Source organism: Oncorhynchus clarkii, chromosome 4 (genome assembly GCF_045791955.1).
Source record: "Oncorhynchus clarkii lewisi isolate Uvic-CL-2024 chromosome 4, UVic_Ocla_1.0, whole genome shotgun sequence".
NCBI lineage: Eukaryota > Metazoa > Chordata > Actinopteri > Salmoniformes > Salmonidae > Oncorhynchus > Oncorhynchus clarkii.
Window position 1 is genome coordinate 24,566,775 of NC_092150.1, and position 13,361 is coordinate 24,580,135.

Below are 13,361 nucleotides of genomic sequence, written 5' to 3' on the forward strand. Positions count from 1 at the left end.
ATTTTAGCATAAGTAAGGAAGGCACAATTTATAGTCCAATATTTACACGTGATTTGGGGAAGGGGGGGATTGGGTATGTGTTTTAAATTCTGCTACCAATTGTGCAGTATGGTAGCAGGAGTTGTGCTGTGTGTGTATCATAAATGTGTGTTTGCGTGCATGTGTGTGTGTGTGTGTGTGTGTGTGTGTGTGTGTGTGTGTGTGTGTGTGTGTGTGTGTGTGTGTGTGTGTGTGTGTGTGTGTGTGGATGAGTGCATGTGTGCTACAGTGCAGGTGGTCAGTCCAGTTCAAGTGCTCAGCAGTCTGATGTCTTGAAGATAGAAACTGTCTCTGAGCCTGTTGGTATCAGACCTCATGCTCCAATACCGTCTGCCTGACGCGAAGGGAGTGAACAGCTCCTGGCTGGGGTGTAGACTTGGCTCGAGTTTGAAAAATCAGTCCGATTTAGATCCTTACTGTTCCTATCTTAGAGTGGATCTGTTGGGCTGTGTCAAAGTTCCAGGAAGTCCTGCTGTTAATCAGTTTGACTAATCTGTCGGAGAGAGTGTTATGGCTAGGTGTACTGTATGTGTGAGGGTGTAGGACTGATGTCCCCTGTGTGCCTCTCCCATCCCCAGGGGAACCTTAGTGAGCTGGGCAAGCTCCTGATGCAGGGCTCATTCAACGTGTGGACGGACCACAAGAAGGGCCACAGCAAGGTGAAGGACCTGGCCCGCTTCAAGCCCATGCAGAGGCACCTGTTCCTCTACAATAAGATGCTGCTTTTCTGTAAGAAGCGGGAGGAGACCACGGACGGACACGAGAAGCCGTCCGCCTCCTACAGCTTCAAACACTCCCTAAAGGTGAGGTTGGCTTGTGGGGTCAGTTCCTTGTTGGACAAACATAACAATTGCTCACCTGGAATTTGAATGGTTTTAACTGTCCGCGGGGCTACAATTCTCACCATCCTCCACTTACTTCCCCCTTCTCTTATGGAAACTTTACAGTGGCTCTCTCCGATCCCCTGAGAACCTTGGAATTCACTGTCATCCCACATATTTCAATTCAAGCTAATCTAGATGCATGAAACCTCAGGGCAGGAAACGGCCCTGAGATGACAGGACCTCCTTTCATCAGTGGGATGCTGGGACAACCCTTTGTTTTCTAAAGGAAATCTTTGATGAACTTGTTTTTTTTCTCTCACTCGCTGATATAAAGTGCTGTGCATGTAATACACTCTGACAGTCACTGGGTCAATGAGTAATGGTGTTCATAACTTAATAGGAAAATACATGTTTCAGCCCAGGGCTGTTTCAGGATAGAGCCATTCAATTGGAATTAAAGCTGAACTAAAAGGCTGTAGCAGTTCACATTCATTTGCAAAATACAAGAGCCTCTGAGCAGGATTCTATCTTTAAATTATTCTCTTTACGTGTGTTTATGTGAAGCTGCAGGAGAAATCAGAAATATCAAGCTGTCATTGTTGTTAACCACAGTCTTGCCCCTGTTTCAGATGAGTGCTGTAGGAATTACCGAAAATGTCAAAGGAGACATTAAGAAGTTTGAGGTCTGGTATAACGGCAGAGAGGAAGTTTACATCATTCAGGTACATGTCCATAAACTTTCTGCGTTAAAACTCAATTGTTTCCATTTAAATGACTAGTTATTTTCCAAAGAATACTAAATAGATGCCAGACTTTGTAATAAGAGCTGTGATTCAGCCACATTCTTTTCTAAGAAGCATACCTCTCACTCCTGAGACATTTGTCATGAAGACGTCAAATGCCTTTTCTGTATGATATTCTCAGTGTGACCACTTGGTGGCAGTGTTGTCCCACTGAGAGTAGCTCCTCAGACGTCGCTACGACAGAAACATCCACTGTCTGGTGTGAGGGAGGCTGTACAGTTAAACCTGAGAGGGTGTTTCTATATATATAGATATATATATTAGTGTGTGTCTCCCCAGGCTCCCTCCATGGATGTGAAGAACATGTGGGTGTCAGAGATCCGGAAAGTTCTGACAGGCCAGCTCGAAGCGTGCAGAGGTATGCAGTGTGTGGGGATTCTCTGTATAGGCATATTTATACCACCCTCTCAGCTCACACAGGACACCTGGACACAGCCTTGACGCCTCCCAGAACGGTGATGTGAATGTTAAGCGGGGGGAAGACCAGTGTTTGAGAACACTTACCTGACCAGATGGTACAGTCCACACATTCCTGTCCTCCTCTCCTCTCCTCCTGTCCTCTCCCTCCACCTCCCTAGTAGTATGCATCAATCGCCCCATGTTCCGCTCCGAAGCGCCTGACAGTCAGGAAAACGACCCTCTGTGCATTGTGTCCTCTCAACTGAACTGACAACCTGTGTGTGTGTGAGAGAGAGGATGTATGTGTGAGGGGACTGGGTAATGACACAGCAGCCCTCATATGAAGTAGAGAGAGTGAAAGAGGCTCTGGCCTGACGGAGGGCTGGATGTGATTTACACCTGTCTCTGCTGGCAAGTGGTGGGAGGGGAGGGGAGCACGTACAGCAGCATAGAGAAGCACACACGATAAGCCAGTGTGAGATGTTAAAAAGCCCAGCGACATGGGGTTTGTGCAATAGCAGGACAAGGCAGTGGCTTGTACTGCAGCTGTTTGATTTGATTCCTCCCCTGGGCTTTGGCAGTCAACTGTCCTGTCCCTCCTGTTAAAGACACAGATTAGGGGCTTCCATTCTGTCTACACCACTGTTTTGGCCCACGGCTTCTGGTCTGACTACACTGTTTTGGTCCACATACCCTCCTGTGGCTTATGTAACTCCTGGGATTTCTCCTGTTTTATCGCCTGGCATTGAAACAGTTTTATCAACCTGCTTTTGACTGCAGGTTTCTCACACAGTCCTACACGCAGTGTGATGTACACAAGCATGCAAACAACAAATGTACACACACACACACTTGCATTCCTATGAATCCACCTCCCTGACCGTTTTATGTCAATTTAACCTAAACTAATATGTCGTTCTATTGAAAATCTATGTTCTATTCCAATACCATTTTTTTTCTCCATTCACAGAGGCTAGTCAACTCCATCAGAAGATCACTGAGAATGTGTATCATGCTCCCATGAGGTAGAGTACTTGGTCTCACAACGTTTTCATCATGTCGTGTGATTGAATGGCAGCAGCGCATAGATGCTCTCAAGTACAGGGAATGTAATGCTTCTATAGTGGCTGTGTGATTGACTGTCTCTCATCGCTCCTCTCCGCCGCTCAGAAACATACGCAAAATGGCCCTGAGGCAGTCGGACTCGTCTAGCCCGGAGACAGGCTTCAGGAGGAGCAACCCCAGCCCCAACATGAGACAGAAACGAGGTGAGATGTCACACTCGTTCGCTGACGGCCCCCGCCAACTAGGGCTGTGGCGGTCATGAAATTTTGTCAGCCGGTTATTGTCATGCAAAAGACTTCCAGTCTCACGGTAATTGACCTTTAATTAACATGAACACGTTTAGCTTACAAGCATACGAGGGTCTTTGGAACATTTACTAAATCAATTTAATATACACCATCACAATAAATATATATTTTTTGTCAGTTGTAAAAAACATCATGATATGAAGAAAATACATTTCAGAAGAACAGAATATGAGTTGGCCTACTGTCGGCCCATGTTATCTGGCTATGCTCCATGCCATAGGCTGTAGGCTTGTTCAATTAGCTGACAAGATTTTATAGTAAGAAAGATATCATTGAACTTAGCTGAATAAATATAAAGGATATTTTTCTCATTAAGGATCGATTGACTGCGCATATGAAGTGGCCATGTTGAGCATAAAATAGATCATTTGAAACAGGTCCTACATGCTAGATTTAGATTTGGCAACTTTAGTTGTGAATGATACAAACTTTAGAATGTCTTACAAATAAAAAAATACAGTACCAGTCAAACTTTTGGACACACCTACTCATTCAAGGTTTGGGTTTTTCTTTATTTTTACTGTTTTCTACATTGTATAATATATAGTGAAGACATCAAAACTATGAAATAAAACATATGGAATCATGTAGTAACCAAAAAAGTGTTAAGCAAAAAAATATTTAGTTTCTTCAAAGTAGCCACCCTTTGCCTTGATGACAGCTTTGGACACTTGGCATTGTCACGCTGAAATAGGAAAGGGCCTTCCCCAAACTGTTGCCACAAAGTTGGAAGCACAGAAGCATTAAGATTTCCCTTCACTGGAACTATAGGACCTAGCCTGAACCACGAAAAACAGCCCCAGACCATTATTCCTCATCCACCAAACTTTACCGTTGGCACCATGCATTCAGGCAGGTAGCATTCTCCTGGCATCCGCCAAACCCAGATTCATCCGTTGGACTGCCAGATGGTGAAGTGTGATTAATCACTCCAGAGAACGCATTTCCACTGCTCCAGAGTCCAATGGTGGCGAGCTTTACACCACTCGAGCTGACTCTTGGTATTGAGAATGATGATCTTAGGCTTGTGTGTGGCTGCTTGGCCATGGAAACCCATTTCATGAAGCTCCCAACGAACAGTTCTTATGCTGAGGTTGCTTCCAGAGGCAGTTTGGAACTCGGTAGTGAGTGTTGCAACCGAGGACAGACAATTTTTACACACTATGCGCTTCCGCACTTGGCAGTCCCATTCTGTGAGCTTGTGTGGACTACCACTTCGCGGCTCTGCTGTTATTGCTCCTAGACATTTCCAATTCACAATAGCATCACTTACAATTGATTGGGACAGCTCTAGCAGGGCAGAAATCTGACAAACTGACTTGTTGGAAAGGTGGCACTCTTTGACCATGCCATGTTAAAAGTCACTGAGCTCATCAGTAAGGCCATTCTACTGCCAATGTTTATCTATGAAGATTGCATGGCTGTGTGCTCGATTTTATACACCTGTCAGCAACCGGTGAGGCTGAAATAGCCGAATCCATTAATTTGAAGGGGTGTCCACATCAACCACTGTTTGAGGAACATGCACTCACTGGTGATATTCCACCAAAACTCTGTATGCAATGGCTTCTCCAACCTTGTTCCTGCAGCTAAGTGCTTATTTCGGGAAATCAAGTGAAATCTGTTCGAACATCGATAGTAACATATTTGTTGACAGCCCATCTGCACGCTCGAGAAAGGAATAATGGAGAGGGAGGAAATCGAAACGCATGCTGGTGAGATATTCTGTATAGCTGTGTCACCCAATTCATTTTGAAAATATAAAAATGCCCTATTACTAGGCTATTCAAAATACAAATTCACTCATTGTAGGCTAACTAAGCCGCACTGCACAATCAATGAACCAACAGCATCGCTTAGAGCTAGCTATACGTTCACTCTCAGACTCATGGATAGACATTTTGGAGTGTAGCATGCGTAAGGTAACCAGTCCATCCAGTATGCATAATAATACAGTCCAAGCCAATTACTAGAATTGTTTAATTTTGGAGTATAGGCTAGACCAATTATGTACCAAAGACATCTTAAATCAGTTTTATGTTTTTCTGCTATGCGTAATATGCGGTGCTATGTATTGTATAATGACACATTCATCATTTTTATGAAGGTTTTTATTTGGGGGGGGGGGGGGGGGGGGCTTGCATATGCATAAAATCTTGTATGGGTGTATTGAATTAATCATCACCTTAGATAGCGCTGTCCATTTCGTTGTGTTAGGCTTTGAAACACAACAACCATATTTTACACGGATTCAACCTGCTGTTTCTTTCTTGAAATTGATCATCGCAGTGAGGTGAGTTTTAAAAGTACTATTGGCCTTCTGTTTTGCTGATATGTGTTTGATGTGATTTTCAATTGCGTTTTGCATTGATGTCAGAGTGGTTAGAGGGACAATAGAGCCCTGAGTACCCAGTTATTTGGAGCTGAGGCATGTCCAAAGTGCATAAAAAGAGATTACCGTGACTCACATGGAATTTTACTGCGGTTATGACTCATGACTGCTGGTGTCGTAATATGGTCACCGCAAAAGCCCTACCACCAACCCCCGAGCCCTGACCAACTAGCATCCACTCAGCTGCGTTCACTGGAAACAAGAGGCAGCATCTGCCATCTACAAATTATCCCATAATGGCATTGTGAAAGACACCAGACTGATGGCACAATTAGCTGGGATGTTTCATCTGGGCTTTAACTCTGTTAGTGAGAGATGAGAGGATGGATGTATTACTGGCTCAGTCTGTCTGTCTCGGCATCATCCCCAGCCAACCCCTCACCCCCACTCCACTCTGATTGTTCACTACACCGGCTCACTATACTGGCAGATGAGGATGAGGTAACAGGTACGATTTCACGCCATGTAGAGCCCGGCGGCAGGGTGCTGCTGCATCACAGTGAGAGGGACCTGGGCTAACTGTAGTCTGTCTGCCAGGGAGCGAGTGGTGGTGGTTAGGAGAGGAGAGTGGCTCTTTGACTCTGGATGTAGTCGGTGACTGGACGTCACTGGCTCGAGAAGTAAGTGGATCTGACAGGTGCTTAGTCCTGGGTGCACGGGGGCCTTTATTACCCCCACCACGGACTCACAGAGAAAATCTCTCCCCTTCTCCTCTGTGGGAAAGGAATATGACAGAAGCTGTTGTAGAGTTGAGCTTTACCACAAAAAAAATAAATCCAGTCCGAACCTTACACCAAAGTCATACAGGTGCGCATCTGTAGTACAGTACGGTTTTGACTACAATGAGATTTGTACTGTGGTCTGGTGGGATTTTTTAGCTGATGCCAACCATTTCCCTAATTGGAACTGTTTCCTTTTGGGGTCAGCAGGACCCACTCCAGAGGTCATGACTCCAAATACTTTAGTTTCAATAATACATCTCACTATACCTCCCAAGCAATGTTCCCTCAATTTTGGGGGGGAACTGAGCAAATTTTAGGTCCCGTGAGCGGAAACTTGAATGTTGTTTACAGTGAACACTGAGGCTGTACCCTTACAGTTTTAGACAGTAGCCAATAGGCTATTGTGGCAATTTGAGCATAATGTAGACCTACCAACAAAACCACAGGAGCAAATCCCATAACATGTTCACATGTAAATAGCTTTTGATTTCTATGATATATCCTACAGTAGCCTATATGTTAAATGCAGGCCTACATTGCATGAGACTTTTTTTTACATTATGAAGAGCTTGATATTAATTATGTTGTACTTGGTCTGTAACACCATGGGCCAGCTACATTGCATTGTATTGTATGATTGTTATTAAATGTATTTATTTAACTAGGCAAGTCGGTTAAGAACAAATTCTTATTTACAATGACGGCCTACCAAAAGGCCTCCCGCGGCGCCTGGGATAAAATTACATAAAAAATACAATATGAATATAGGACAAAACACTACATAGAGACCTAAAACAACAACATAAGGCAGCAACACAGCATGGTAGCGACACAACATGACAACAACATGGTAGCAACACAACATGGTAGCAGCACAAAAACATGGCACAAACATTATTGGGCAACAACATTAAGTCAACAGCACATAGGTCAAGAAGGTAGAGACAACAATACATCACACAAAGCAGCCACAACTGTCAGTAAGAGTGTCCATGATTGAGTATTTGAATTAAGAGATTGAGATAAAACTGTCCAGTTTGAGTGTTTGTTGCAGCTCGTTCCAGTCGCTAGCTGCAGCAAACTGAAAAGAGGAGCGACCCAGGTATGGGGACCTTTAACAGAATGTGACTGGCAGAATGGGTGTTGTATGTGGAGGATGAGGGCTGCAGTAGATATCTCAGATAGGGGGGAGTGAGGCCTAAGAGGGTTTTATAAATAAGCATCAATTAGTGGGTCTTGTGAAGGGTTTACAGAGATGACCAGTTTACAGAGGAGTATAGAGTGCAGTGATGTGTCCTATAAGGAGCATTGGTGGCTAATCTGATAGCCGAATGGTAAAGAACATCTAGCCACTCGAGAGCACCCTTACCTGCCGAGCTATAAATTACGCCTCCATAATCTAGCATGGGTAGGATCGTCATCTGAATCAGGTTTAGTTTGGCAGCTGGGGTGAAAGAGGAGCGATTACGATAGAGGAAACCAAGTCTTCATTTACCTTTAGCCTGCAGCTTTGGTATGTGCTGAGAGAAGGACAGTGTACCGTCTAGCCATACTCCCAAGTACTTGTATGTGGTGACTACCTCAAGCTCTAAACCCTCAGAGGTATTAATCACACCTGTGGGAAGAGGGGCATTCTTCTTACCAAACCATATGACCTTTGTTTTGCAGGTGTTCAGAACAAGGTTAAGGGTAGAAAAAGCTTGTTGGACTCTAAGAAATCTTTGTTGTAGAGTATTTAACACAAAATATAAGACTGTATCATCTGCATATAAATGGATGAGAGAGCTTCCTACTGCCTGAGCTATGTTGTTGATGTAAATTGAGAAGAGCGTGGGGCCTAGGATTGAGCCTCGGGGTACTCTCTTGGTGACAGGCAGTGGCTGAGACAGCAGATTTTCTTACTTTATACACTGCACTCTTTGAGAGAGGTAGTTAGCAAACCAGGCCAAAAACCCCCTCAGAGACACCATTACTCTTTAGCCGGCCCACAAGAATGGAATGGTCTGCCATATCAAAAGCTTTGGCCAGGCCAATAAAAATGATGCAAGAAACCACTTTACAAAATAAAATGTATTATTACCATACAGAGAATTAGACAATGTAGGCTACCCCACTGCCTATTGGTTTATTTACATATTCAAGCCTGTCTCAAAATACAACACTGCCTCTTTAATTAAGACAAAAGCTTTTTACTGGAATGGCTTTTCAAAAACAGCTTGAAATGTGGCCTACATTTTTTGTGCTCTTGTAGGAAGCAGTAACTCCCCATTGCTGACCTATACTTATCTATAGTTGGGATAATAACTCGCTAACTAGCAAAGAATATCAACAAACGTGCACACGCACGGCTCTGCTCTGCTCTGCTCTCTGATCTGAACAGATCTGAAAAGCGCATTCACTCGCAGGTGATTGAAAGACCGCTCATCGGCTAGCTACACCCGCCAATGGAATTGTACTCTGTTGTGCTCTGGGTCTACCTACAACAAAACCACAGACTCAATATTGCAAAGTTAGATTTGTTTTGGTTTGTTGCATTGGAAATGTTGCATCTCTTGCATCGCTGCGCAGCATGACATTTCTTCTGAGTGGCAGTCCTGGAGGAGGTGCGTGCGCCGCACCCATGCGCAGTTTAGAGGGAACATTGCTCCCAATTCTTCTGGGGTTAGTCTGACCAGCTGTTAGATTCGGCCAACCCGTGGAGGCTGAACGGTTCATAATAATGGCCGGGACTAGGCAAATGGAATGGCACCAAACACTTGGAAACCATGTGTTTGATGTATTTGGTACCATTCCACTGATTATTCTCCAGCTATTACCACGAGCTTGTTCTCCCCAATTAAGGTGCCACCAACCTCCTGGGCTACCAAGGATACGGTATATAGCACACTCACATTCTCAGTCAGTCTACTGGATTCTCTCTCATAGTTATCCAAAAGCTCCAATTTATGTTCTCATCTCCAGAAGGCCAGAGTAACCTCTGAGGAAAGAAGAAGAAGCAGCAGCATTGACATTTCTCTGTTTTGCACCTTTGTCAGAGGTGTGATGTTGGTGAGAGGAGGTGAAGCTGGGAGTTGTGATTATTTTGTGTTCTCACAATCAGAAGGTGATAATTATGTACAAGATAAAATTGACATTTTGAACACCCTCCAGGGCAGGTAGTTAAAGTGTCCTTGAAATCACACACATGCGCACAGACGCGCACAAAGTCCACTTTGAAAATATACATTATTTATTGTGTAAAAGTGTCTTCTAGAGTTGGCATTGGCAGGTGTCTAAATCCGTATACCGTTGCAGTTACAGCATGATTGTGGAGGACTCTTCTCTTCCTAATGCAGGCTGTGTTGTTGATGGAGCATAGAGGGGTCAATCATGGGTCAGGTTTAGTCCATATGGTGAAGGCTCCAGGAAATTCCATGTCAAGCTTATTATGCATCTCAGAGCTCTGTCAGTGTTGTGTTTAGAACAGAGAGAACCTTTTGGTAGGGATGAGAAAGACCTAATTAAAAGCCATCATTAACAACCATCTGTATCAAGTATGGTCTTTTTATTATTTATTTATTGTTATTTAACTTGGCAAGTCCGTTAAGAACAAATAATTTTTTACAATGACGGCCTACACCAGCCAAACCCGGACGATGCTGAGCCAATTGTGCGCCACCCTATGGGACTCCCAATCACGGCCGGTTGTGATACAGCCTGGATTCAAACCAGGGTGTCTGTAGTGACGCCTCTAGCACTGAGATGCATTGCCTTAGACCGCTGTGCCACTCGGGAGCCCCCTTATAAACATGCTTTTTTACAACCTTGTCAGCACTCTTCAAACTTGTGAACATCTGAATCTATTTTCAGAAATAGGTTGAGGTTGGTCTACCCCTGATCTTTGAATCAGTTTTCATGCAGAATAAAATGTAGGTGATTGAGTAGGGGTCAATGTCTCCAAAATGTCCAGGGTTGTCATGGTATCCATACTACTCTTACAAAGTCGTCCCTCGGGCTTTCTCTCTAACCTCTGCCTCCTTTACCATTGTCCTCTCCCTTTCCTTCCCTAGCTGATGCTTCTGCCACTAATAACCCTGACCACAATGGTTATCTCGCTAGAAAGCGTTTCACCTTGCAGGGCCTCTCCAACAGAAGGTCTCTTCCCTCAGGTAAAGAAGCCATGACATATCCACTGACCACCACCACCACCACTCCATCCTAACTCTTGACTTTGGCTTCATCCCCTCTTTGAAGAGGTCCCACTCATTGTATTGTGAAGAACTTCACCGCTCTCATTCATTCTCATTGTTGGTCATCTCATCCCTAGCCTGCTACTCTGTGTGTCATTGTGCTGCTAATACATACAGGCACTTTTGCTCAGAGCAGAGAACTATTGTACTCCCCTCCGTATTTATTTTGAACAGTGAAGCAAAAACGTTTAATTTGTCTCTATACTCCAGCATTTTGGATTCGAGATCAAATGTTTTATACGAGGCGACCGTACAGAATGTCACGTTTTATTTGAGGGTATTTTCATACATATCTGTTTTACTGTTTAGAAATTAAAGCACTTTATGTATCTAGTCCCACCACTTGTAGGTGTTAAAAGTATTTGGACACATTCACCTATATTGTATTAAAATAGTACAAAGTTTAGTATTTGGTCCCATATTCACAGCACGCAATGACTACATCAAGCTTGTGACTTTACAAACTTGTTGGATGCATATGCAGTTTGTTTTGGTTGTGTTTTGGATGATGTTGTACCCGATAGAAATGAATGGTAAATAATGTATTGTATGTGTAAATAATGTATTGTGTCATTTTGGAGTCACTTTTATTGTAAATAATAATATGTCTCTGAACACTTTAACATTAATGTGGATGCTACCGTGATTACGGACAATCATTAATTAATCATGACTAATGATGAGTGAGAAAGTTAGAGGCACAAACAGGGCCTCTTCCAGGCATAAGCGACATAAGCGGTCGCTTTGTGCCCCCGGCTGCTAGGGATGTCAGCAAGAAATGTGTAGATTTGTAGTTAGTCTAGCCAGCTATTTAAACTTGTAGTATTCATAGCCAAATACCGACTAGGCACGCAGGGGACCTGTCCTGGAGCCCTGACATCCATGGGGCTCCCATTGATTTTGTTAGTCATTCTCACTCAGATATCATATTAACATGGCATACATAAGTCATTACAACATGTGTAGAATTGCAGGAAATCATCTTTAAAAATGCAAAAATATCTCACCACCCCATGGCGAAATGGGTACAATTGAAAGAAACTGGCTGTAAAACTACAAAAATATATATATCTTTGCCCCATGGCAAAATGAGTATGGAATTGCATGACATTGTTATAAAATTGCAACATTTTCTCTCATCCGTTTTCTCTTTAGCTTCACTGTCCAAATAATTATGGCGGGGAGTATATGTCACAAGTTGCCAAATACTTGTATGTCTAGGACAAAGGGATTTTACATTTTCATGAGTTTCGTTACTAAATGAGAAGGTGAGTCTGCAACGAGCAACCGACAGATAGGCTGTTATTTAATCGAATGGAGCTGTTGTTGACAAGGACAGGGAGCACAGCAAAATAGCCTCAATTAGTGTAGCTGGCTAGCTATCGTATCTAGATTATTTACATCGATTTGATGCAGTAAAGACAGGCACTGCCAGATGGGATGATGGATAACCTATGGGCATTTACAAGTTTGTCTGCCTAGCGCGAGTCTGTCTACTTTTTCGCTCTATCCCTCCCTGGGGCACCATCTCTCCCGAGTCGCGCAGTCTGCGCATCAAACAAGTGTCCAGGTTTAAACAAAGTTACAAAAAAATGTAATGAAATCATTTCAAATGCCCATCACTAGTATAAAACAACCTTGACGTATAGGCAATGAAAACACATGAAGGCTACATTCTCAGCCGTAGTAAATGTCCGCCTGTAATGTGCTATGCTCTTGACATTTAAACGCGCATTTTTTTAAGAGGATGGTTTGATTCAATGTTTTTCTCTTGTTTTAGTGGTTAAGGTTCACTTCAAGGCACACACAAGCATAATGAACGATGGCAGAATCTCTCCACAGAATACATCCTTAATCACAATACTGATAGCTTGGCGCTACATCAGATGTTTACATTATGCAAACATTATACTGCTTTCAGTTAAACAAACAAATTGAACAGGGAGATGGGTTTATTTAATTATTGTTTTATTACCACGTTAGCGCTATTACAGGGGTATTGTGGTTTGTAAGTGGGCAATAACATTACCGTGTATGGTGATTATCTAATAATGTATAGTTGGCGCCATTCTTGATGGAGAGCAGAGCAGGCTAGCTAAAGCTGAAGGGAAATAGACACTGGGGGGGGGGGGGGGGATGTTTTTGCACTTTTTGGTTTGCCGAGGTAACGCCTCGCTGTGAACTTGTTGTTGATAGATTTCATCTTGTTAGCATATCCCACCCATGGATTTCTCATCTGCGCCTGTGAGAATGCCGCCACCCGCTAGCAATGCAATGCCCTGCACTTCCTCGTGTCTCCTCCACTCATTGCACGGTCTCAGTCCCACAGACCATGGTTTCCCAACCGCGGTCCTGCCACCGCTTCTCTACTTTCTTTCCTTACCCATAGTAAGATGAACTAATAGATACCATGTTGATGTCTCTGCATGCAGTTTGAAGGAAGTTAGATGGAGTTTGTGGAGTCATTGCTAACTAGCGTTAGCACAATGTCTGGAAGTCTACAGGAACATAACGTTAGCATGCTTAAACCGCCTTCAAACTGCACGCATAGACATAAAAATGGTATCCATGAGTTTATCT

At 43.5% G+C, this 13,361-nt stretch overlaps 1 protein-coding gene across 25 annotated transcripts in view; it reads left to right on the plus strand.

The window, feature by feature from the left end:
• The window catches only part of LOC139406630 (guanine nucleotide exchange factor DBS-like), a 69,859-nt gene that overhangs the window by 50,071 nt on the left and 6,427 nt on the right, over positions 1 to 13,361 (plus strand). For 23 of the 25 annotated variants that reach the window (XM_071149459.1, XM_071149461.1, XM_071149465.1 and 20 more), the window contains exons 22-26: positions 618 to 842; positions 1,493 to 1,585; positions 1,946 to 2,024; positions 3,036 to 3,090; positions 3,236 to 3,333. In XM_071149459.1, coding sequence (XP_071005560.1) covers positions 618 to 842; positions 1,493 to 1,585; positions 1,946 to 2,024; positions 3,036 to 3,090; positions 3,236 to 3,333 — 550 coding nt within the window. Of the gene's footprint in view, positions 1 to 617; positions 843 to 1,492; positions 1,586 to 1,945; positions 2,025 to 3,035; positions 3,091 to 3,235; positions 3,334 to 10,601; positions 10,701 to 13,361 lie in introns of all 25 variants that reach the window. The other 2 variants (XM_071149441.1, XM_071149439.1) reach the window with 1 other exon arrangement.